We start from the raw sequence: 27,453 nt of genomic DNA on the forward strand, positions 1-27,453 counted from the left end.
CTTGTTTCAACATCCCAAACACTAATTTATCTCTTGTTACCCCTCCGAGCCAAAGCATATTTGTTTTCTAAAAACAACACAAAAAAAAACAACAAAAACAAAATAGGAACCCTAAGTAGGAACCACCGCTAAACCGACAGGAAAAGCAATGCAAACAACACATGCATGAAGTTGGGCAACAATGAAAGAAAAAAGAAAAGAAAATTTGCAAAAGGCAAGTGAAGGAAAGAGAGACAAAAGATCTCCAGATTTTACAAGGAAGGCACAAAAGTGCAATAAGGATTAATGTATAAGACAAAAGGAGTAGAGCCCGACCCAAGAGTTGAAAGGAACAAAAAGTACACACAAGACTCTCAAGGTTCTTATTCAATGTAAACCTTAAACACTCTTTGAGCCTCTCTAATCCTTTCTTTCATAGCCCTCTTACTCCTGACCACGCTACAAGTCCAATAAAGCCCATGTGGATCAAGGAATGACTAATTTTGCTTTTAAGTTGGGATTTTGGAATGGAACCCACACACACTTGTGATTTTTAAAAAATAATATAAAAAAAGAGAATCCTCGAGGTTTTGCACTTGCACATTTGAGAAGAAAACTCATCCGACCAGGAGCTTGTGGAAAATGCCCAAAGACAATTGTGATAGTAGGGTACATCTGATGTTAGTTGCTCATGCAGACTCCGTAGGATTCCTTTTTAATCCAAGGGTAGCCTTTGTTGTATAAATTCTTTCGAAATCAGCCCATGTCATCAAGTTTCAGCGGGATTGATAGACCCTTAGCATCACTCTATAATCTTAAATCAGGAAAGTTTCACTTGGTCACATACCAAAGTGTGACAATCCATTTCCATCCTTCAATGGGGCACATGATCGATCCCAAACATCCTTTGTCATCATGAAATGTACTCTCTCAATGGTTCCTCATGTCCTTGTCAATTAGCTTTAAGTTAGCCTTTGTTTTTAGCCTTTCTTTGTTTGTTGCATAGGCGGGTCTAAATTTCTCCCTCAAATCAAGCCATAGATCAATGGATCTCGATGGCAGAGATTGAAACCACTTCAATGTAGTGGACTTTAGTGATAATAGAAATGTGCGACACATTATCGATGTTGAAGCTCCTTTGTACAGCAACACGGATTCGAATGCCAACAAATGATCATTTGGATCAGATGATCCATCATACAACTCCATTGTTGGAAGTTGTCTCGACTGCTTTAGGACTTGAAGCTCCACTAAGAGTTTTAAAAAAGACATGTTGAAAGGAATCACTTCGTCAAAATCTACTTCTTCCACCCCCTCCTTGGCGAGGTGATAGTGATCGAAGACTCTTTTTTTTTTTGTATTTTTGTGGAATTTGCAATTTTGATTTGCTCATCTTATTATTGCTATGCTTTTTCTTTGCCTATGAATCTCCTTTATCTTCTATTGCTTTCGAATGCTAATTATGTGTGTCATCCTTTTTTGTTCGTAGATCTGCAATCAATTATTGTTGTTCTTCCAACACTACCTTCTATTGTTTAAGCATCTCTATGAGTGTCGTCCTTTTTTGCTCGTGAATGGTGTGCTTTCTTCCATCATTGGAAAAGTTGTGGCTTTAGTCACATGTGAAGAGTGTATTGTTGCTACTAAAGCTTTCTTACTTCGCGTGCTCACCATAACAAAGAGCCAAAAAGTACAGATCCTTTTATCCTATTCCCATAGACGATGCCATTGTTATGGTGTAGGACACAGTGTGAATTGGCACGTGCAATGTTGGATAGATTTGAAAGAGAAGGAGAGAACGAGAGAGAGAAGTCAAATAGTTTAAAGAGAGTTTGAGAATGCTCGTAGTGTTGAGTTTTGCTATTCTGTCCTAAGTTACTAAATATGATTACAAAATACATATTTATAGTGTATGCCTATGTGGTGTTATTATCCATGTGGCTTATGCAAGTATTTGCGTTAAATATCCTATTATGAGGTTTACATCGGATGTGCCTAAAGTTGGCTTGCCATTAGGGCACCTTGCTTTGGTCGGCTTCTTGATCATGTAGTTGGCTTGTAATCTTTGAGTTGGTTTAGGGATCTTTTTCCAAATTTGATATATATTTTTAATTTAATGATTTATTGAAAGACTCTTTTATCCCTAATCTTCTTAATTCAATCCCTGAAATATAGTAAAATATTTTCTAATCAATTTTGAATTCATCAATTGTAATTAAATATTATCCAATAAATTTTAAATTTATCTCATTAAGGAGATAAAATGCTTTATTTTTAGCTAACAGAATGTTGCTTTGTAATGCTTTATGATGGAAATGCAACGAGACATCTTGGACTTCGTTTTAGCACTTCATGTGTAAAAGTTGAGTGGTATTAATATATTTTTTCCTTGTCTTTCAAAAAAATTACTCTAATTATATTTAATAAATTGATATCGTAATTATATTTTATCCAATATTAGAACATATATAGACTTAGTAAAAAAAAAAAAGAACATGTATATCTTTTATCAAGATTAGAACAAGTATATCTAATAAAATTTTAAAATATTTTTTATCTTATTAGAGTAAATTATCGGATATTTAAATATATTATAGTGAAATGTTGAGCATTAAAAATATTATAGCTTATTAAAGTAACTTATCAAATATTTAAATATTTTTTTATAAAGTATATATTTCATATTTATTAATATTTAAATAAGAAAAATATAAAATATAAAATAATTAATTTAAATCTAAAACCATTAAAGATGGGAGTCTAGTTTTATAGTAAATATTCATAATAATGGTTCTAAAAAAATTATAATAATGGGGTGAGTAAATTTTAAACTTATATAATTTCTCACTCGCATAATCAATATGCAATAAATATATATTTTTATAAATTAACTTTAATATATTTGTTTTCTCATATTATGTAAAAATTAAAACTAATATAATTTATGATATTGAGTAACTAATTTAGTATTATCTGGTAATAAAAATATTTTTAAAAAATTAATTCTAATAAAATTATATTATATTTTATGTAAAATGATTTATGGGTAAAAATGATATTATAGGATTGAAAAAATGATTTCTAAGTAAAAATGATATCATAGGATTTTAAAAAAAATGATTGCTAAGTAAAAAAAAAATGATATTAATGGTCTCTTCCATAACTATAAATATTATGATATTATTAAGTCTTTGGTATGCAATTGTAATGGTGGAAATGAGTTGGGCTCTACCTAAGCCAAACTTGATCCTGTTACCCATCATGAGCCTATTTGTAGGCCTGAGTTTGACCTTTATATACACTCATTAGCCTATTTAAATGTTTGTTTCATATTAAGTAGTGTAAAAAATATTGTTATATTACTTTTTAAACAAAACCAAACATTTTTATTAAAGAACAATATATTGACAAACATTACATATGACATGCTACCAAAGTCTTTTAAGTCTGACCAAAAGAAAAGAATGTATATCCCTCCTACTCATCTTTGTTTATACGAACTAACCTATTTCAAACAATAATTAAAATTATTCAAATCATCAAAATACTATAATAATTTTGTAATTGGAATAAAATAGTTTATAATATTATATATCATATTAATAATAATATTTTTATTATAAAATATTGTTGTTAAACGGGTCGGTCCTTTAGGCTTAATAGGCTTTTAAAAATTAGTTTTAAAATAGAATCAAAATATTACTTTGTAGTATTTGATATGCAATCGTCTTAATTATTCGCAAAAGGAACCTTTTCCCCTCTGATGGTTTGCCCATAAGAAGGATTGTTTCACGTAAATGATATTTGTAGTCTCATCGTAAAGAAATTTTATAGAATTAATTTTAATAAAAATATATTTGATCAATTAATTTTAATATATCTAGGAGTGGGTATATGAAAAAGATGATGGTACTCAGAAACCAAGAGGGGGGTGAATTGGTTTTCAAAACAAAACAAACTTTTAAAACGAGAGTTGCAAAAACTTCTTTTGCATGGACCGTATCACAAAACTTTGATAAATCGGACTTAATCAATACTGAATCAATCCACCCTTTACAGGAGATATTTTCTTGTTAAAGTTCTTTCTTGTTAAAGTTCTTTCTTTCAAAAAGATATTTTCTTAAACCTTTATAAATTGATTAAGACCAGAATGAAGAAGAAAGATAAGATCAAAAGAAGAAGTACACAACCTTTTTATGTTGGTACTTTCTATCACTAGAGAAGCTAATCTAGTTATCTAATCCAACCCAAATTAGATTTTCATTATGCATATAGAATTCACACAAGCAACCATAAACAATCTCAGTTCCCACCCCAGAAAAAAAAATACTTAGGCACCTAACACTAGGGTGTCCTCTGTGAATAAGAGCCTAAGAGAACCTATCCTTAGCTCGAACTAGAAATACCTATTCTAGCATGTCTTCAAAAATTCATGCACAAACAAGAGATCTGTGGAACCATGCACAAAAAACTAGAGTCAAAGATAGACACAATCTAATCAGTCTTTTCTGCAAAACCTTGCTTGACTGAGTATGGTGTCTTCTTGAACTCAAGAAAGTGTCACAACTCACTTATCACAAAAACAACTTCATAATCAAAGATTTGAAGTTGTGAGTTACTGTTTTGAAGCACTTTTCTTCTCTTTTTTCTTTAACTAACAACAACACGTGATCCTAGCTCTTTTGAAGCTTAAAATATTGTGTTATTAGAGAGAACACAAAAGGTGATTATTTATGGAGAAAACAATTATAACCGCCTGTAATCGATTAAATCTACAAGGTAATCGATCAATTAAATGAAGTAATCAATTAGATTATTTTTTAATCAATTAAAGTGTTTTTCCAAACACTAGAAACAACTCAAGAACAATGTAATCGATTAGATACTCAAAGTAATTGATTAAAGTGTTATTGTTTACTTTTGAAACACTTATAGAAAGAGAAGTAATCGATTATATCACACGGTAATCGATTAAAGCATAGACTTATGAATAAATCAATCATTGTCTCAAAAAAAGATGTGTAATCGATTACGATTAAGTTTTAATCGATTAAATCGATACAAGACGTAACTCTGCAAGCTTAAAACAACTTGTGTAATAGATTACGATAAGGTTGTAATTGATTAAAATAGAGAGTTTTGCCTTCTGAAGAAATTTTCTAACTTTAGAAATTTTCTTCTCACTCACTCATGATGATGCATGATGCACACATGATATGATAAAGACTAAGATGTAACATTCAATATAACAACCAATACAAATGCTACTGAAGAGAGTTGGGCATGTAAAAGACAAAATTTCTTCAAGCTTCAAGCTTAAGTCTTCATATATCTCCCCTATCTCTAACAGTATATAGATCCAGGTCTGCGAACCGGCGGGTTAAGTTTGCGGATTAGGTGGATAATGAGTCTCTCTTTTTAAAATCCATATAATTATATCAATGTTTTTAGTATGACCAATTAGGTCCAGGAACCTAGCAGGCTTTACCTATGGCTTACCGGTTTAATTCACCAGTCCATTCTACAAGTATTGTTAATTTGTTATGTTAAGATCAAGGTTATCAAACTCGAGAGTTTATGTAGGTTCGTGAGAGTTCCATACACTCGACTCATGGGCTCACCTTGTAGACTCGTAAGAGTCCACTTCATATAAAAATAATAATAGAATATCTATAAATAACATATCAATTAAACATTTCATCAATATAATAAAAAAAATAGTAAATCATAAATTTCACAATACTTAAATAGTCAAGTCTAGTAATGCATCACTACTAGATAATAACTTGCAGATGTTATAGTAGTGATAGATCATTCCCATCGAGGGTTTGATGTTATTAGAGAACAAGAGTCTAATGTTATTAAAAGTAGAATTTTTTGATTCGGGAACAACACATTAAATGGAGGTATGTTGAATACTAAACAGACAGAAAACAACCCAAAATGACTTACATTTTATTATAATTTTTTTAACTTGCTGACTTGCTGATTCGGTGGTAAACTCAAGAGTTTTCCGAGTTTACTTAGAGTTTATAAATTCTAAGAAAGTCTACTAAAAAGAGAGTTTACACACGAGTCAACTCACAGAGGCTAAGTGGACTTGTAAACTTGTACGAGTTAGCGAGTTAACACGAAAGTTTGATAACCATGAGTAAGATTTTGATTTTTAATTTAGGTTGCTATTGTTATGTTTAAAATGTTGAAATATTTTAGTGTTGTATCTTAAAATGAAATAAAAAATGTAGGCTTTGCGAACCAGACCTTAAATGGGCCGGACCAGCCCATATACCCACCCCTAAATATAGTCATATTTATGTAAAAATGATTTTATAGAACTTAAAAGTAAAAATAAATATTATTGAAATTTTGACTTGTATTTGTGTTAACTACTTGGAGAAAATTATGGCCGTCTATAACGGTCTTGAACATGAACGATGTTTGTTGTCTCTATCATATTTAAAATTATTTTAATTTAGGACATTATTGAGTTTTTAGTATGTTATTTGTAATCACTACTATAAAAAATAAAATTAATTAAAAATTATTTTTTTATAAAAACATATTTAATAAATTAATTTTAAACATAGAACTTTATAATAAATATATTAATTATTTAGATGTAAATTTATTTTTTAGTATAAATTTTAAACCTTTAATAAAGATAGAAATCAATAGAATATTTATTTATGTAATTATTTTAGTTTTTGTATATGATTTTTAACTGAAAATAAGTTTATACAATTTAAAAGTAGAAGTAAGTTAATTAGAAACCAAACCAGTTAAGATTCAAACGCTGATACAAAGATTTGAACTTGATTGGGTAATATTTTACTATATTTTAGGGATTGAATTTAAAAGATTAAGGACAAAAGAGTCTTTTGATAAATTATTAATTAAAAATCAAAATCAAAATATCAGATTTGCAAAGTGATTCGTGGTCTTTAATTGAAAAAATAAAAAAATTATGCTTATTATTCCTAAATTTAGGAGTGTATTTTTTGTAGTCCTTAAAATTTAAAAATATATTTTTTAGTCCTTCAATTTTGATAAATTATATTTTTAATTCTTGATATAATAAATTGATATTTTATAACATTCTTTGGCATTTTGTAACGGTTTTTAATATTTTCTGATAATTGTAAAATATAAATTCAATCAACTAAAAATAAAAATTAATTTATGAAAGTTAAAAACCATGACAAACTTTTAATTTATCACATAGAATAAAAAATAATTTATCAAAATTTAGGGAAAAATAATTTTTAATTTTAGGAAATAAAAAAACACATCCTAAAGGACTAAAATACTTAAGTAAAAAAATTAAACCAAATAATCTGATAAGTAAACCGTTCGGTTTTCCCAATTATCTATATGAATTCGTTATCTAAGATTATTTTGTTGATTTTTAAAAATAATTTATTTTGTTCCTTTTGGTTACATGATTTGTTTCAACGGGCGACCAGTTTTCGAAAGCCATTACTCTCGTCGCTTGCTCTCTCCGCAGTTTCTACCTTTTTCCTTCGCTCAATTCCCGCCACTTTTCTGCTAATAACAGAGGTACCTCTTCTCTTTCGTGGAATTTCACGTTTTTGTTCCTTCTCTCTCTTCTTCAGCTTCTGCTTTCTCCCAGTCTCTCTCTCTCTCTCTCTATTATGGTAACTGATGCTTTTTGAACTAGTTTTTGCGTTTTCTTGTTTCCACTATAGGTTTCGAGTTTTAGGTAATGGAGTTTTTTTCAGTTATTTAATTATTACTATTTGGGTGTGTGTGGTGAATACGCATGGAAATTCTATGCATTTTGTGATGGGGTGTTTTGGCGTTTTTTCATGTTGGTAATTGTATTGATCTAATAACGGTTTGTGGGTTTAGTTTTTTTTTTAGTCTTACTTCTAAACTTTTGGAGTTTTAGTGGGGTTTTTTGACGATTGCTATGTCGAATTTGAGTGTGTTTTAGAAAGTGATGTGCATTGCTTTGTTGATTTTGATTTTTTGCTTTGGAGGTGATTCTAGAAGGCTATATGGCTGAGGAGAAATCAGAGCAGCATTGTTCGGAGAATAAGCAAACTAATGCTAATTCCAGCTCTTCTGTATCAGAAGGCAGTGGCAGTGCTATGCCCAAGTCATCAACGGAACGTAAATCAGCATTGCCATCTAATCGGTAACATTTTTGTTCAAGTTTTCTTGTTCTTCACTTTCACATCATTCAGTGTGCTGTATTTTTTGTTTGCCTATTTGTTATTGCTTAATTTCGCATTTTGTAATAGTAGCTGATTTTACTTTTTGCTTTGGAGAATTTCTCTTTTTCTTCTTTTTTGAATCATTTTCTACAATCATTGTGCACTGAATTTTGTTGTGAATGGTTTCACTCTACGCAGGAGAACCACTGGCCCTGTTAGGCGTGCAAGGGGTGGTTGGACGGAAGAGGATGTTAGTCTCTGGGGGAGATTTATTCTTTACTTACTAAGCATGTTTCGATTAAAGTTTGCAAACCTAAGTTTGGGTTAAACTTAAGTTTGCAAAAGCATCCCAAATCTTACTTTTCCGAATCTGAGTTTCCAGGCAAAATATCAAACATACTGTTAGAGAGTAACCAAACATGATCCCAAAATTATTTCTCTCAACACATACAAAAATGTTGATATATTTATGGTTTACTTAGTTGTGAATGGAGTTCGAGATATTTGTTCTCATTACTACTTGTTTTTCCATTGGTAATTGGATTTAGTGCTTTCTTCAACTTGCTGCAGGATGACACATTAACGAATGCTGTTCAAGTTTTTAATGGCAAGAATTGGAAGAAAATAGGTATATACTTTTATTTGCTAAGTAGTGATGACCTTTTATGTTTTAATTTAAAAGTTTATGTTGTTATTGCATCCTGGTGAAATGAAAAGTTAGTCAAGTGATTGTTACAATGTAATGAATGTTCGAACTTACTCGAGATATTTGAATTGAAGGACTAAGAATGTTTATTTCTAAAATAAATTGCACAGTAACAAAACTATTTTGCGAAGTTCCTTGTCAGAGTTTTCCATTTGCAGAGCAGACTCATCCATCCCTTGTCTGAAAATATGAAGTAAAAAAAGACTAGTATGTAATTAAAAAAAGACTCGAGGATAAGTTTGTTAATGTAAGTAAAAAAAGTCAGAATGAAATTACAGAAACAAATTCCTAAATCTCTATTTGCTTCTTTCCTTGATGTTTGGATAAATTGTTTTTCTGTGAATGAGAATTATTATGTGTGTAAACCAATGGAATTAGTTCGGGTGAGTATAATCAGTATATACATAAGATTTTCGGTACTGAGTGCTTACTGAAAGCATTATGCTTTTTTCATGAAACCAATTTGAAATGTGGCTTGCAGCTGAGTTTTTACCGGGTAAATCAGAAGTTCAATGTCTGCACAGATGGCAAAAAGTTCTTCATCCAGAACTCGTTAAAGGACCTTGGACTCAGGAGGTTGAAACCTAGTCCTTATCTTTTCTATTTGTTAGACAATCCTAATCAATTATTAACTTCTCTTGCTTGGCCCACACAGGAGGATGATAAAATAATTGAAATGGTGTCTACACATGGACCTAAAAAATGGTCTTTGATATCTAAGTCTTTGCCTGGTCGAATAGGAAAACAGTGCCGAGAACGGTAGGTTAACTGAAGTTTTTGTGAAATTCTTATATATGTATATATATTTATTATAATTAATCCTTTGTATTTATAAATACTAAACTTCATCTATGATTCATTGGATTGTTTAGCCTTCAAAGTTTTAAAAGCCTTAAATTTCATCTGCATGTTCCTAAGTTTAAGAGGATAACTCATATTTTAGATTGTGTTAGGAGTCCCACATTCAGTAGAATAAACTACTTGATGTGGTACTTAAGCCTTGTAGTTCTCCCACCTAATGGACTAGTCTTTTGGGTTGGACTCTCCTCTTGTGCTTAGATCCTAACGATTGATGCTTTTTGTTGAGAGTCAGACCATGGAAAGGGCTAGCTACCTATAGGCTAGATTAAGGTGCAAACCGAACACTGCTTGATGAATTAAGTCGTCCAAGGGAAAATGGCTACCACTGGGTCAGTGTCGATAGAGTGAAAGCTGCAGTGGACGTCGACCCTTAAAAGGGGTTGACAATGTTAGTAGTCCCATATTGAGTAGAATAAACTACTTGATGTGATACTTTTAAACCTTGAGATTCTCCCACCTAATGGACTAGTCTTTTAGGTTGGGCTCTCCTCTTGTGCTTAAGTCCTAACAATTGGGTTATCAAGAAAATCTTCTTTGCAGCCCACATTTTTCACTCTATTTTCCTTGGTTGTCTCCCTCTTTATCAATGGATCAACTTCTTCGTCCATCATAACTTTTCAATCTTTGTTTCTCTTGCTATCTTTGCTTCATTTTTGCTTTCTTCTCCACTACAAAGAGTGTGATTCTTGATTATTGAACCTTCTTCTTTACTTTTGTTTTCTGATTTCAAGAATTGCAATGGGTCATCATCACTCTCAAAATTGCTACCCTTCAAGTTAGTTTCCTGTTTTGTGCTTCCGTCAGAGGTGGCTAGTTCCACCTTTCTGGTCCAAGAACAAGCCTTTGCTTCACTGCATTCTGACCCATTTTCCTCCATGCTATTTTTGTATTGCTGAGTCAAATGAGGATCAACCTCTTCATTATTTGAGGATCTTCCACAGCATATGTTTTAGCTCTAAAATGTTGGTCCTCTCTTTCAAGAACACTATGCAACTCTCCTTTTTGTTGATGTGGTTTTCCTTCTTAATTTGTTCTTCTTGCTTCAAGATACTCAATCTTTCAAAGACGTGGTTACCATAGCGATCTCCGAATCTTTTGATCAATGCTATGGAAAATGACTCCCAATCTGAATTTGGGTTCATTTGGCTTCAAATGTAGAAACAATGCATCACAATATCCTCCATGCACATGAATGCATATTGCAGCTTATGGAATGAAGGAATTTCTTGTACCTCGATAGAGTGTTTCAGCCCTAGAAATCCAACCAATTGGGTCTTCCCCCACGAATGCTCGTAGCTCCCCCTTACCCCAAATTTGTGCTTCCTCCATTTATAACACTGGCTCTCCCTCGAAGACCCGACAGGTCGGACCAAATGTTAGGAACCAAGAATTGAAATGATGAAGAAAAGAAAAAACTTTATTGAATAGTAAGAAAAGAACAAAAAATAGGAGAGAAAACTCTCCTCCAAGGGTTTCCCCTTCACAATGGATTTCTCCTTTCACAAAGAGTTAATGCTCAATTTACAATGACAACAAATTTTGCCTCTCTCATATCCTTCTTCCCCTATATATATCTAATAAGCCCCCCTAACTAAGTAACTGACTGACTGACTTATTAATAGCTAACTAACTAACTGACTGACTGACTGACTCGTTAATAACTAACTAAGTGACTCATTAATAGTCTAACTATCTTAACTAGCTCTCCCTTCTCCTTATATCTTAACAGATTGTATTATAAGATTTGACTACAACTCTTAGCTTTGTATATGGGTTACTCAAATAATCAAATTATGCTAGCTTTGTTATTTTTGCGTTTCATTTTTCCTGTTATAACTTATTCTGTTGATTATTGAATCTTCATGAAAACCAAAAATATATAGGCATTGGCTTTGGTATACATGCTCGTTATCATGAAATTGGTTTCAAACATTTACAGATGGTGCAATCATCTTAATCCTGACATAAAGAAGGATCCCTGGACTCAGGAGGAGGAATTAGCCCTTATGGATGCTCATCGTATACATGGCAACAAATGGGCTGAAATAGCTAAGGTTCTTCATGGAAGGTATACTTTCCAATTAATTCTTTCGCTAGCATAAATGAAATTAAAGTCAAAATTAATATTTAACAAGTATCACAGAATGCTGTCTTTATCATATTATGCTAATTGTGAAGTATGATTTTAGGGTATTCTTTTTTCTTTCTAAATAATAAAATTAATCAGAGGATGTATTCTAGTTACACTCCATTTGAATGAAATTTTTGTTCACCCACCCACCTGCCACCCCTACAAAGGAAAAAGACACGGAAAATGCATAATGATGAAGAAAAATGCCATAGCAATCATTACCCTATTTATCTATTGAAAACAATATTGATCTTACTTTAATAGTTGTTAAATTTAAAGGTTTAAATATGTTTTTAATCCCTATAATTATTGTTAAATTTGGTTTTAGTCCTCTAAAAAATTGTTATGATGGTTTTGGCCCTTGTAAATTTTAATTTGTTTTAGAATGATCTATCACTACACTTGTTGATGATGTGGCAACGGTATGCCTAAATGCATGCCATGTCAGCAATAAAGTGGTGATACTTGATATGGACCATTTTCAAGTATTTTAATTTCTATGAGGAACAAAATCTACTAAATAGTTTTTAGAGGACTAAAACCAAATATGGCCATAGTTACAAACATATTTTAGCCAATTGTAAATGGCAACTAGCTTCTTCCACTTGTGAGTTTGTCCTTTTCTAGTTTGCATATACATATAACTTTTTATATTCTTCCTGTCATGGTTTTTGACAGAAACTGGTTTAGGATTTGTGTGTTTTGAAAACATCCAGTCTTTGTTACAGAAAGAATACCCTCTGAGCACTGTCAGCATGATAAAAGGGCCAGACGTCACTAATGTATAATGGATCCTCTCTCTACTCCCCTTGTACTCAAGAGACCTGGACTTTCCCTCCTGATTTCCACTCTAAAACCAAAGATGTTCTCTATTCTTTCCTTCCTATTATTTTACCCTCTCATCACTCCCCTTCTAACTAATACAACTAACTATCTTCCTATTATTATAACCGAAGATTGGCCATTCTCGTTAATCAGGGTATGCTAATAGTTTCCATGGACTACTAATTTCTGATGACATTTCTTCATTGTTTGTTGTTTAAATCCCTCACATGCATTGATCAATCTTCTCAATTTCATTAAGAACACTTTTTTTTTTTAATTTGGTACCATTTATAAATCACATTATTGAAATTTGTAAAACGGATCACTACAAAATAACAAAAATACTCATCTATGTACCAGTTGTATGATTTTTTTTTTCAATATTTTCTGGTATATTGAATTATATTTGTGATAAAATGCTTATATACATTGTATATTTAATTTTTCTGCAGGACTGATAATTCAATAAAGAACCATTGGAATAGTTCTTTGAAGAAAAAGATGAATTTCTATTTGGCTACGGGAAGACTTCCCCCCATTGTATCATCATCCAAAACTACAGACATTAATCTGGGTAACAGTGATAAGAATCAACTAGAGTCCTCAGAAACAGTTAGAGAGTTCGGTGATTCTTCAAATGTTCCTGCAAAAGGGTCTGCTGATTCTGACTGCATAGAATGCAATAGATCATCCAACAAAGGTTTCAGCTGTAGTAACTTAGAACCAGTGTTTGGAGATTATTTTAGAATAAACAGTGAGCCAAAATTTGAGAATCCTGGACTCAATGACAACCCAAGAGTTGATCATTGCATGAGTAATGGTGAAAATAAGAGTTGCAGTTTAACCAGAAATTTTTATTCAAAGGAAAGTCAAACCCTTGGTTCTTTTTGTTATGAACCAACACTTCCTTTAGATTCTTATTATTCTAATATCTCTGGCCTGCAGCAAAATGAGTTATTTGCTTCGCCAATGATGTCATCTGTTGGTTACTTAACTCCACCTCCGGTGAAGGGAAGTGAATTATGCTCAGAATCTCCTGAATCAATATTGAAAAAGGCAGCTAAAACTTTCCCCACTCCTTCCATCTTGAGAAAGAGGAGTGTAGTCAAAAGACCTGTCACTCCTAGTGCGGTTGCAAAAGGAGTTAATGATTCACATGCTTATAATGAACAAGAGAGAACAAATGATATTACTGGTTCTGAAGTTGTGCGGTTACCTGTGAGTCCAGTAAACAATTGCTATGGGAGTAACATTCCCCATAATAAGGCATTCAACACAACTTCTCCATACCGATCAAGATCCAGGCAAACAGCTATTAAGTGTTTGGAGAAACAACTTGATTTTGCATTTGAAAAAGAGAAGCATGCTCGTAAGATGAAAAAATGTGATGACTGAAGGTTGTCTTCATAAAATTAAATTGGCAGAGACATAGTTCGTAAGTTGTAAGTCCTTCTTACTTATCGTCCTATAATTGTTCATTTTTTGGAAGGACAGTTCGTTCTCATATAGGAAAGAGACCTGACTAGAAAACTTAATTCACTAGGAACAGAAGGTCTTGATGATATTAGTTGCAGTTTAATAATGCCATAGAATATTTTCATTGTATTAGCAGGAAAATATTCATGTGTGTTGTGAATGTTTGGTGACAATGAATGAATTGAGAAAATTAGTTTTTTTTCTTTCTCTTCCTTGTTCAGTCCACTTGGTAATAGTCTTCTTAAAATGTTAATGCAACTTTTATGGAGCTAGAAAAAAAGGTGTATTTGAATATGATTTTCTTATTTTGTTTCACTATAAAAAGTCATTATAAATATCCAATTGTTACCCTTGCATTCCCTGTTACCTTTTCAATTATCTAATCTAACATGGCATATTTAGTTTTTTTTTTTTACCTGAATTTTGATAACTACTCCTCTGAATTGCAGGGACCACCATTGGTCTTCCCCTTGAAGCTGACTAAATTTTTCTCATAAGTGGTTGACCACAGTTAGCCAATTTTGCAAGTAATTATACTCCATGGATGGTGACAAGCAGAAGCTGTTGGATACGTGTAGATTAAGAGTTTTTGATAGATTCCATTTAATTGTTGATATGTAGTTTTATATATTTTTATACTGCGCACACAAGTTTTGCACAAATTTATACTCCTAGAATAACAAATATTTGGAAAGTTATTGGAAAGTTTCATAACAAATTTTCATTTAGCATCTTTTCTTTAAATATAGAATTACACTACATTTAGTAATGTAACCCTTGTTTTATTTAGTCAGGTAATGTAGTACTTGATTGAAGCACTAGGTAAGGTTGACAGTCACACTCTACCAAGTCTAAGTTTTATTTATTTTTTTCATTCATGATTATACATTTATAAAAGATCATCTCAAATGAAATGAAAATTCAATTTTATTACAATAATAAATTTTAATTATATATTTTATACTAAGTGGGGGATCCATTCAAAAAATAAGCATTTAAATGAATTAAATAAGCAATAAATACTAACAATATTTTTTGTAAAATATTATATATTATACATTCTTATACTATTATCACAAGGCTTTCAAGTTTCGATACAGCTTGTCCATACCGATTAAGATCCAAGCAAGCCATTATTAAGATGAAAATAATCTAGTGTTGTGATGAATGAAGATTATCTTAATAAATCCAAATTGGTAGAGACATTTTCACACCCCTTTAACACAATAAAATTGTGATTCCGTTGTGTATTTTTTTCTACTGCAACACTGCATTTATTAACTAAACACTTTTTTAAACATAATGACTCAACATTACTTTTTTCTTATATGCATAACAATCAAATTAAATATGGATGCAATCCAAACTATTTATCTGTCGATGCGATCTCAATCATTGATATGACTCATGAAAGAACAATATATCATCTAATATAAATAGCGGTAGGGGTTTGATGCAACTCAACATCTTTGCTTCTTGACATTCACCATATTGCTTAAAACATGGAGAATGTATTTGTTGTTGTGTATTGCGATGGTGACATACTTTCATCATCTGAAGGGATATTGTTTGAATGCCCTAGTGGTCCTAAAGTCGTTATAATAAGTGAGGACATGTCACTTGATGCTTTAAGGAAAACAATTATGGACGCCATTGGTGATTGCAAAATTTATATTGATTTTTTTACTGCCAACATGTTTATGCAAGTGATGGTTGTGTTGAATGCGAGTGTATGAATCTTAAACGCAAGGATGATGTAGAAAAAATGTTTTTAATCTTTTTGAAATTTAGTAGCAAAGGTTGATTGAGTTGAATGCAATTTTTGGCTGATCTTCAAATGAAATCCTTGTCCTGCTCACAAACCAAGGAAACCAAGATCTGCTGATGAGATCATTGCTCTAATCCGTGATAAATTTGTTTAGTCATGTTTTTACTTTATAAAAATCATACACGAGTTTTTTTTTCTATTTTAAAGAAAAGTTTGTATTATTAGTACTTCTTTAGTTGTTGATGTTTGTTTTATGAATCAATTGAAGAAACTGTTGTTATAGTAGAAACAAGTTGTTTAGATGTTAATGAATGCAAGAAAAAAAGTAATTCAACCACAACATAAACTAGAAAAATTAAAACAACAAAAGTTGTACACACTACATCCAACCATAAAAAGATAATAAACAACAACAACTTCCTCTGCCACCCTTTCCACCATCCTTGGTTGTCCTCTTCTACTATTTTCGTGTGTCTGAGTTGCACTCAGCTGTCAATTGCAAAGCTTGTTGTATGATCTGATGATGACTCGTGTCGTCTGGAACAACTCTAAGGTCCAACAAGCTCTGCATAGCTCCTAACACCATCTAGAATTAATCCTACAATAATAATTACAATTAGCAACTATTTTTCAGTGACAATTTAGGAAAGAGAAATCAACAAAATCCAATTTGCATTAGCTAGCAAGAGTAGTCTCCACCTGGTAGATAGTCTGCCAGTAGCTGCCCAGGCTGTGGCTGTACTGGGATGGGCAGTAAACATATATGCAAGACCACGTGGTGGTTGTCTCTCCTCAGGTGGAATGACATGGGGATGGGAAACCTTGTAAAACCAAGGCATATAGTCAGAGTTGCAACAAGGTGGGTGTGCATTGATGCAGTCACTCTATGATGCCTCTTTGCAACATCTTCCCCTTCCTACGAGGGGCCTTCAGGGGGGGGCGGTGTCCAACAACGTGTGACCTCTACTTTGTGCGAGCCATCTAAAAAAAAGAAATAAGTCAGTAATCCTTCATAATAAACAATTATATTTAACTAAGAAAATAAAATAGAAAAACATTACATTTGTCTAAAAGTAATGAAAAAAAAAAACAAAACACGCAACTGAATCACGCCTGTTGTGTGTTTGGACAAAGAACACAACAGAATCATGACTTCATTGTGTGTCTTGACAAATCAACAACAGAATAACAATTCCATTTCGGAATTTGAAAGTTAAAAAATACACAATGGAATCACAACCCCGTTGTGTCCTTCATCAGATAAAAAAAAAGCAAAAATAAATCATGATTTTGTTGTGTATTTCACCAAAACACACAAAAAAATCTCAATTCCATTGAACACAAATACACAAAAAAAATATACCAAAAAAAAGTGTTAGGCAACAAGGATGGAAGAAGCAAAGGAGAAGGATTTTGGGCGAGGGTGTTGGATGAGAATGGAAGGAGAAGGGAAGGCAATGGATAGGAGTAGGAAGAGGGAGAAGGGAAGGGCACATATGGGGGAGAGGGAGAAGGAGAAGGGCACTGATGGCAAGAGAGGAGGACAATGGGGGAAAAGAAAGAGAAGGGGGGTACGGGGAAGAGGGAAGAAGGAGGGGTGGAAAATTTTGAAGTTTGGGGCATAATGGTAATTTCAAGGGGAGTAGGTGCCAAAAACAATTTGTGTAGGGGCCAATAATGATTCTCATCAACAAAATAGCTTTTGTTACCCATGTCTTTTTAATTCCAGGCTTGACCAACATTTGACAATCCATTTCAAACTGAATGGTTATAGAAGCAAATAACACAAGAAAGGGAGGGGGGGGGGGGGATTGAATTGTGTTTTTAGAAATTTCAAACTTTCTCTTAGACTAAAATCACATTTATTGTTTGATGTGGATTTACCTAAAAACAAATAAGGGATATTATGAAAACTTTATCAGGCGATGGGAAAACAATTTTCTTAATAGATAAAAAAGAGATGTAAGATCCAAAAACAAATTTGAACCCTTTGTTAGTCAACACAAAGAAAAGAAATAAAGAAAAAAACACAAAAATTCGAACCCTTTGTCAGTCCACACTCTTCACATGAGAGATTGGTTATTTTGGCGATATCAACAGTTGAAGTTGTTTTACTATGATTTTGGTTACGTTCTCTATCATGGATTTCATTTGTGTTTGTTGTTTGAGGGATTCATGTAAGTGTATTCTTTGGGAACGTCCTTTGGAGAGGTGCAGTTGCTATGACAACCTTGCTCACTACCTGCTACATCTTCTGTAAGTTTCTTTACTTTGGTTGTGGTTCCATTGACATAGTATCCTCCTGCCGAAGTGCATTTATCATTCTTCTATATTCATCAGTTGTTCCTTTTATAAACATGGAGATTTGGGTGTAATTGGAGTAACTGTGGCAAGGAAAAATCCTAAGTTAAGCTTTATTATACATCTCTCATGCATCAAAGAGAGACTCGGATGTCATTTGTTGGAAGCTAGTTATCCTTTCCTTGATAGCTTTGATTTTTTATTTCGGAAAGAATTGTTTGAAGAACTCATCTTTGATTTGCTCCCTTGAGGTTAAAAGATGGTGTGGTTGAGAATTGAGCCCTTTAAGTTCACTTCCCCCTAATGAAAAGGGAAAAAGTAACATCTTGATGTGAGTGTCTTTGATACTGGGTACTCTTACCAATGTGCATATTTGTTGGAATCTCGTAAGGTGGGTATGCGGTTCTAGAGTGTTGGATCTCATAAATTGAGTGTTATGGAGAGTATTAATGATTCCACTAGGAAAATTTACTTGATGCTCTCCCGTGTCTGTGTCTGGTGGACAAATAGGTTCATTTATATCTATGCCTTGGTGGACTTCTAATTTGGCCACTATTGAGTCTTCAACCATTTTTATAATTATGTGCAATACTAAAGAAAGAAATATTTCTTATTCCTTTCTAAAGAAGGGGTAAGTGTTTTGGACAACACCATATAATAACTAAATAGAAAATTTATATAAAGAATAAAGTATTTAGCCTAAAATTTTCCAATTATATTTTTTTTTATTAAAACGAGTCAGTAGAAATATTTTTAGAAAAACAAAATTTAAGAGATAAGAGATAATATTAAATTATTAAAAATAAGCAATTTTTTTTCTTCGAAAAATCAATAGGAGTGGTTATAGATATATTTTTCGTGAATTTGAATATTTAAAATGGGAAGAGAAATTTTTTGCTGAAAATTAAAAGATAAAAATAGAAAAATAAATCTAAAAAGATAAAAATATAAATCTATATTAAAAACTGAAATATGTAATTATTTATTTTATTTATTTTTGAAAATTTTATCGAAAAGGGAAACTAAAATTTAATGAGGAAAATTGAAAATAAAATAAAAACTGAAATATATTTGTCTAATTTTTTTTCCAAAATTCTTTATCAAAAGGGAAAATAGAAGTAAGAAAAACCAAATGCTAAAATTCTAAAAGATAAATTAGAAAGATAAATTCAAAATATAAATCTATGATCTAATAAGAAAACTGAATTATATCTTTATTTATATGTATATTTCAAGATTTTTAAGTTAAAAAGAAAATAAAATCAAATGCTAAAAATTTAAAAAGATAAATTGAAGGATAGATCAATTAAATCTAATAAGATAAAGACAAAAGATAATATAAATAACAACCCAACAAATAAAATCTAGAAAGATAATAGTTATGATAATTTCCTAATAAATTTAAAGTTAACTACCTAATCTACAAATATAATTCTCTAAAAGACAATATAAAATAAAATGTAAAAGATTTTAATTTTAATTTTAGGCAGCAATTCCCCGGCAACGGTGGCAACGAAACCAAAAACTTGTTAACGTTTTAATTCTGTTAGGATTTACGTCTGCTAAGTATAGTCGAATCCCAATTGTAGTATTGAACTGAAGCTTAGGTCGTTTCCCAAGAGAATAGTGTAAGGATGAATATTCAAATTAAAACCTTTCGGATAAAGATATTTTTGTGTTTTTATATTTTAAATTACCTAAAACTAAAACTAATCAAAATAGAAAATAAAATATATTTTTCTACATCCCTTGTGGATCTTTGCTTGTAAAGGATTTTACAAGGTTGAAAAGAAATCTTAAGGACCACAGGTTGCTTGGGGACTAGATGTAGGCACGGGTTGTTGCCGAACCAGTATAAATTCCTGTGTTTGTCTTCTTCTTCCCTACACTCTTTAATTTCCGTTGTGCACTTTAATTATCGCTTTTACTTTTGAATAAGTTTCTATTTCAGTTCTTTACTTTCTTAACATTATAGTAAAAGCCTAAGAAGGATAGATTTTTAATTAGTAAAGGTTCGTTAATAATTAATTCAACCCCCCTTCTTAATTATTCTGAGGCCACTTGATCCAACAAGTGGTATCAGAGCAGGTATCTTGTAGAAAGTTTAACCACTTCAAGATTCATGGCCTCTTCAAATTCTTTGTTCCCTGAAGGAAATTCCATCCATAGACCACCTATCTTCAATGGTGAGGGTTACTACTATTGGAAAACCCGTATGCAGATTTTCATTGAAGCCATAGATTTAAACATTTAGGAAGCAATAGAAATAAGGCCTTACATACCCACTGTAGTAGATGTAAGCACTAGCACCACAACACAAAAACCTAGAGATAAGTGGACAGAAGAAGATAGAAGAAGAATCTAGTAGGAACACCCAAACAATTAACCAAAAAAATCGCACCTGTTGTGATAAAAATCTTTGCTTTTTTTGAGATAAAAATCAAAGCTTTAGTGTGTTCTTCGGGCTTCTATGCGAAACAAAGTAGGAGAAGGATCAGGAATACCCAAACAATTCACCAAAAAAATTAAGCTTTGAAAGAACTACAAAGAAATCGCACGTGTTGTGATAAAAATCACTGCTGTTTTTTAGATAAAAATCAAAGCTTTAATGTGTTTTCTTGGGGCTTCTATGCGAAACAAAGTAGGAGATGAATCAGGAACACCCAAACAATTAACCAAAAAAATTAAGCTTTGAAAGAACTACAAAGAATATGCACCTGTTGTGATAAAAATCACTGTTTTTTTAGATAAAAATCAAAGTTTTAGTGTGTTGTTCGACCTTATCTATGAAACAAAGAACATGCAAGATAAGTTTAAGCAAAGTAGCATCATAAAGCTTTGAAGAAGCATCAATATAAATGCACCCGTACTTATAAAAATCAAAAAATTGAAGTTTTAGTGTGTTCTTCGAGCTTCTCTGCGAAACCAAAAGCATGCAAGAAAACTTTAAGCATAAAAAACTACAACAGATCGGAATGGAAAAAAATGCCCCCGTACTCATCAAAATCGTAGCTTTAGTGTGTTCGTCCACCTTCTCTGCCAAACAAAGAACACAGGAAGCGAAATGGAAAAAAACAAAAAGAAAAAACGCAGAAGACGGGTGGGCAAATGAAGAAATGTGGTGTTAAAAATCGCATCTTTAGATGTAACAAAAACGCAGAAGACGGGGAAGGAAATGAAAACTTATGAAGGGTCCGTTTATGCGGGTATGCAGCTACGGTGGAAGGAAGCCAGTGGTGAGATAAGCAAGAGCATGAGCAGCAAAGGAGAAACGGCACCAACGCATTGTCTTCCATGTTTTTTTCTCATGGGAGAGAAAAGAACACGAAACCAAGCAACATGGATGCAACTGAAATGCGAAATGGAAGTGTAACTCGAAAATGCGAAACGACAACATAGAGTCAACATTGGAAAACGTCTGCAATAAACGCAAAAAGACAAAAACAATAAATGTGGAGATTGTGACATTTTTAGGCGGGAACGGGAAAAGGAATATGAAGAGGAAAGAGGAAAATAAGTGTATAACAAAAAAAAACTCTTCAGGAGAAGCAAATGTCTTGGTATTCGTAAAGCATTGGTATACGTAACATTAAAAATAAAAAACGTAAAAAAAGATGACAGATGAAAACGCATTGGAAATGAAACGCATCGTTTTTGTTGGCACTGTAGCATGAGGTGACATTTTTAGGCGGGAATTGGAGCAACGACAGCTTGACACGTGGTCACTCAGGACCTTGTTTGTATAATGATAGATGATATAACTTACACATTTCTTAACTCGTTGCGCGAGACAATATCTAGTTATACCTAGTTACAATCACTTAACTAATTATCCCTACACATCAAAAAATCTATTTGAGGGTATGTCAACCTAGCAAAATTTAATGGTTAAAAGAAAAATTGAACCCCATCCATACTCATTTTTCTTTTGTTATAGCATACAAAATATATAAAAGTGCCTTTACATATATGATGTAAGAATATAAGTGCCTTTAATTTATATCCTATAAGAATGTCGATATAATGCTTTTGTCCATTGTCATTATACTATTCATTCACCATTTCTTTCTACATTTCCTTCCAAATAAGTTTACAAAAGATGACACTAAAAAATGAAATAATTAAAGTTAGAAAGGAACTGTACAGTTACGTAAGTGCAAATTATTTCAGGAACTTCCTTAAATGCAAGCTAAGTCACATGTTATTTCCTCCAAAAGATCATGAAGAATCAAGTCTTCAAGTTCCAAACTAACACATTGAGCAAACAATTGAGGGTTCACCCACCCATCAAGCCTTGCTAGATCTCGACTCACATGATCATCAATTGTTAGTCCAACTTCAGATCTCAAGCACAAGGACTTCCTCATGTGAGTCCACACTTGATGAAGAGGATGGCACCCTTTTGAAATTGGATGAGTGTAGGGAAGAGACGATGACAATGGTATGGAACAGTAGCAGTAAGACCTCCCAGAAAGTTCCAACAATGTCTCATTAATTAAATCAAACAATACATGGTGATTACACTGACCACTACCCCCATAATTACAGAAATCAGGGTCACCTTCCATTTCTTCATATAGTAATGGATCAACTGGGTGGTCACTAGAATGCCATGCTGAAATGCTATCTTTACCAATCAGTCCAGATATCTCAAGAATATATTTCACATAATTAAACTCAGCTTTGTCTTTATTGTTAATATCAACAAGAGGAATGCCATAATTCAACTGCTTGCTTTGAATCTCCATTTTTTTAGCATTCTCTGTGGTCTCTTTCACTTTAACAGAATCCATAATAGACTCTTGTTGCTCAGCCATGTTATCTAGTCTGTCTCCTGGTCTCATATTCAATTTTGAATCTACTGAAATCAAAGAATAAGTCAATAATTCATCATTTATATTAGTCTGACTGAGATTTTACTCTCTTTGTGTATGAACTTACGCATATAGGTAAAATGAAATATCAAAGTGATAGTATACAAAATTTAATTCTAACTCTTGTTCCTACCTTATGGCTTTCGTAAATGTTTTCAACCATAACTATTTCAGAAAGTAGCATATATTAAGAAACAAGAATTGAGTGAGATAGGATAACCTGATGTTATTGTAGTCATGTATTCTTTTATGGTCTCAATATCTTGGTCATTAAAAGTGCCACCATTTTTTGAATAACTGTGTCCAAAATCATCAGTTGTCATGATCACCTTGCCATTAATCTCACAGCTACAATCTGATCCTGGTTCGACAATATCAGTAATCACTAAACCATTTTCTCCTACACTGACAAGGTGTTTTTGAATCAAATTTTCTACAGGTGTATCTAACGGAAGTTGACCTTTTGAGTGTAAATTAAGGTGAAGCCTCTTTGTCTGAGGGGCAACAATATCTGATTTCATAGTTCCATCCCCAGAAACCATGATTGGCTTTGGCTCAGTGACAGATGAAATGTCAGGAAACTCCCCATTCTGATAAGCAAAGGAAAAGGATTGGAGATTGGGTAATGAAAGCATCCTTTGTAAGGGTAATGAAAACATCCTCAATGGTGAATGTGCCTTTTCTGATCTTAATTTTAGTTGCTTAGATTGGAGCTCATTTGGTTCTACATTAAAGCTATTCTCATGGAGTTGATAATAAATTTCTAGTGGTTCTTGAAGAGACAATATTCTTCTTATGTTGTGCTTGCCATGCTTGGTGAATAAAGGAGTAGAGTGATCATTGCCATTACATCTTTCAGGACAGTATTCTCCTTCTCTGGTCATATTAGAATTTGTCAATTTCTTAAAAAATTCCTTCTTCAAATCATTTGAAATCTCATGGCCTTGAGGAAGTTTGTCAATGACAGCATCCATAGTAACACGAAGCTTTTCTTTTCTACTTTCTCCTGTAACATGCTCTATTTTTTGTTTCAGATTCTTAAAATGTTTGATTTCATTCTGATTCTGACCCTGAGCAGATCCTGAAGAACAATTAGCATCTCTTGCCATCATTGCTTCATTTACATTAAAACATTTTGCTCCTGAAGACATGGACCTTACATAAAACTTTTTTGAGGATTCAAATTGATTTGACTTTGGTGTTTTGTTGTCAAAACATAATTTTCCTTTCCCTTTTGGTAGATAACTATTGCCTATAGCTCCATAACTTTGTCTTTTTGATGATGAGTCGGGTAGAGGAAATGATGCAGACCTATTTAATTTCATTTTTGAGCCATACACTTCTTGTTTATGGAGGTGATAAACCAAAGAAGAGACTGGATCTTGCACAAAAGTTGTTAACAAGTTTTTGTTCTGCTTGATTGTAGCTAGAGGACATGTTGATTTTCTATGATGTTTATTCCTCTTCTTTGATATCTCTTTCAAAACAATTGCTTTTATCTTGCTCCTTACCGAGTCTTTTGCAACTGAAGAATACGGTGTCATCCTTTTGTCAACCTAACAAGCTTCAAATTAGATACAACCTTTTTATTTATTTCCCAGTAAGTCAGTCAACTCATTTTGCATTAAGAAGAAACCAACATATCCAAAATCAACTGAATTAAAACTATGATATCCTATTCATAAACCACAGTGCCAATTATTTTTTATATGCATCTGCAGGTGGGTGTGTGTGTGTGGTTGATTAGCATATAGACTATGTTAATATAAGGGATGGATGGGGAATAAAATAAATAAGTTAAATCAGAATGTGAGAACTTACATTTGTGTCTCTTGTCACAACAAGGTTAAGTTCCTTCTTTCTATCAGCTGAGAATTCAGGTGCATTTCCTGCATATAAGATTAGGTGCTGAATCTTCAAAATTTAGATGGAAATGGCTTCTTTATGGAATATTGAATCCTTAGATGATGCAGAAAATTTGCTGACATTAAGGTCCATCTTTATGGAAACACTGAGGTCCATCTATTATATTCCTCAAAAATAGAAAAAAGGGTCCTTCTAGAATAGAAAGAATCAAATTTAATATATCCTAACAATTTATTATATGAATGGACTTGAGATGCTAGAAAGAGGACTTAAGCAAAATGTTAATCATATATAGTTTCTAGAAAAGCTATTGATTTTAACTAAATCTGATTGAGAATTTGAGATAATGTAAGAATTCCTTTGTTATTTGCTAATGTTTTGATCAAAGCTTCAGAAAATTTCATTTTGCTCAAACAATTTCCATATATAAATTAGTTAGATATAAAAAATTCTTCTCTTAACAATTAACCTAGAGCACAAAATTCATTCTAGGTACTACTACATCAATTAATGATTAGTAAAATGGCAAAGAGGAAAACTTGTACAGAGATGAGGAAAATGCACTAACCTGTAACATTTCTTTCATCACCACCCCTGTTGTATGCAAGTCTTTCAAAGAAATGACACAATAGGGGATGATACTTAATAATACTAAAAAGAGTCCTCTTGCACTCTGTTTGATGATTGAGCCAATATGATTCAGAATGCTTATCTTTAATCTTCCTTCCCATGGCTGCAAAATTCACCTTTTAAACCAGCTTGATTTAGAAATGTTTTGCATTTTGTTGCTACAAGCTTGTCAAACCTGATAAAAGTTTCAAAACAAATATCAAGCATAGATGGATGAGGACTTCAAGGAATTAGGTGTCATCAATTAGCCATTCAACGCAGATATCTTTCTAATTAACTTCTGACCTCAATATAGAAATTGATTTGTAAGTTTGCACAGGTTTCTTGCAAAATGGCATAAAGAACTTGGACGATTAATCAAAATTAGAAGAGGGTAAATAAAATATGTCTAGAAAATTACAGAAGGATTAAAAATTTGAATATTCTTTGTTAACAAAAATGAAGAAAAAAGATTCACGGATGGTTGTAAATATATCTATCTATTCAGAATAATTTAACACCCAGAAAAGATCAAGACACAAAGAAGCTAATTCTAAAAAATTTTCAAGAAATGGATGTGACAAAACATAGAATATTTCCATTCCCCTTTTCTAGGATTCCTTATGGCTAATAAGAATGCTATAATATTATAACAATAAAGTTAAAACACAGATGATTTATTCTTTGCATAGATAGGAAACAAAATTGTCACGTGCGTTTTCTTTTCTGTTATTTTAAATATTGATTTTTCTTTGCATGTAATATATTGAGATCAAAGCATCTAACAATTTAAGGTTTTAAAGGTACAATGAAAGAGGAGGGCATATACTAGTAAAATCACCTCTAGGAATAGAATTATACGTGACACCATATTCCTTGCACTTATTCGTAAGGAAACAGGCAGGTGACAAAGGAAGAAGCTATAGATCCTTGCTTTGTTTTGGTTGTATTTGACTATATTGGTTGTTTGTAATTGTAATTCTAGTGGAGGTGGAAAAATTAAAATTTTAAGTTGTTTGACCAAAAATAAAGTCAAAGACAGAACATTCCCACCAAAGTTCTCGGCTTCTTATCTCTTTGGGTTTCTATATATATATGTATGTCTTATTTTTATTTGTTCTTGTTATTGAAATTTGGAATGTGAAATAGTATAGAAATAAAAGGAAAATTAATAAAGCTCAAGTGACAGTGACACAATATTTGTCCTATATTTAGAAAATTAGTTTTATTAATTTAAAGATAAATTTATCTTTATAAAATTGATATTTACATGTTAAATAACTTACATAATTTTTACACCTTTATTTATTTGAAAAAAGAAAAAGCTGGGGAGAGTGTGTAAAAAAAGTGTATTTTTTTAATTCAGTCGTATCAATAAATACGGATACTACTTAAAATACGAATATTAAATAATCTTGATATTTTTAATAAGATAGATAGTTCTATTTTTGGTCAAAACTTTTACTTTTGCTTCTTTGGAGTGTTAGTTATCATTTATCTTTTTTTTTTCACTAGTAAAGGAAAATGATAAATTATGTTTTTAGTCCCTAATTTTTTTTTACATTTATGGTTTGAGTGCGAAGAATGATCAATGTTTTAAATTTGTTTTCCCGTTCAATGTTTTTGTCATTTTCTTCCCTTTGTTACATGATGATGTGAAATTATTTTTATTATTATTTTATTTTGATTATGTTTTCTGACGAACGGTTTTAAACTGTAAAAATTTTTATAGGTAACTTGTTTGAATTGTTTGGCTTCAAGCTAGACACAAATACGGTTTCCCTTGTAATATCTCTGCAACCATGATCTCAGCTTCCTCTTCAAAGGTCTTCCCATTGTCTTCATCAACATTAACCAATGAGATCAAAATGGGATCCTTG

At 32.1% G+C, this 27,453-nt stretch overlaps 2 protein-coding genes across 3 annotated transcripts; one reads left to right on the forward strand and one right to left on the reverse strand.

Moving 5' to 3' along the window:
- Positions 1 to 7,397: 7,397 nt before the first annotated feature.
- LOC100777236 (transcription factor MYB3R-5) lies at positions 7,398 to 14,873 on the forward strand. 2 transcript variants are annotated; one of them, XM_026127829.2, is made up of 9 exons: positions 7,398 to 7,536; positions 7,990 to 8,137; positions 8,355 to 8,406; positions 8,727 to 8,784; positions 9,344 to 9,438; positions 9,518 to 9,621; positions 11,663 to 11,791; positions 13,132 to 14,121; positions 14,605 to 14,873. In XM_026127829.2, the coding sequence occupies exons 2-8, from the start codon at positions 7,998 to 8,000 to the stop codon at positions 14,072 to 14,074; spliced, it is 1,521 nt and encodes a 506-aa protein (XP_025983614.1). In that variant the 5' UTR covers positions 7,398 to 7,536; positions 7,990 to 7,997; the 3' UTR covers positions 14,075 to 14,121; positions 14,605 to 14,873. The 2 variants fall into 2 exon arrangements, with proteins under 2 accessions (XP_025983614.1, XP_003522206.1); XM_003522158.5 differs by having other exon boundaries at positions 7,445 to 7,536; positions 7,980 to 8,137.
- Positions 14,874 to 22,261: 7,388 nt separating this feature from the next.
- Positions 22,262 to 24,656, reverse strand: LOC121174644 (uncharacterized). The gene is made up of 2 exons (XM_041014344.1): positions 23,319 to 24,656; positions 22,262 to 23,085 (listed from the first exon to the last, which is right to left on the reverse strand). The coding sequence occupies exons 1-2, from the start codon at positions 24,640 to 24,642 to the stop codon at positions 22,403 to 22,405; spliced, it is 2,007 nt and encodes a 668-aa protein (XP_040870278.1). The 5' UTR covers positions 24,643 to 24,656; the 3' UTR covers positions 22,262 to 22,402.
- Between the last annotated feature and the right edge of the window lie 2,797 nt (positions 24,657 to 27,453).

This window comes from Glycine max, chromosome 3, assembly GCF_000004515.6.
Source record: "Glycine max cultivar Williams 82 chromosome 3, Glycine_max_v4.0, whole genome shotgun sequence".
NCBI lineage: Eukaryota > Viridiplantae > Streptophyta > Magnoliopsida > Fabales > Fabaceae > Glycine > Glycine max.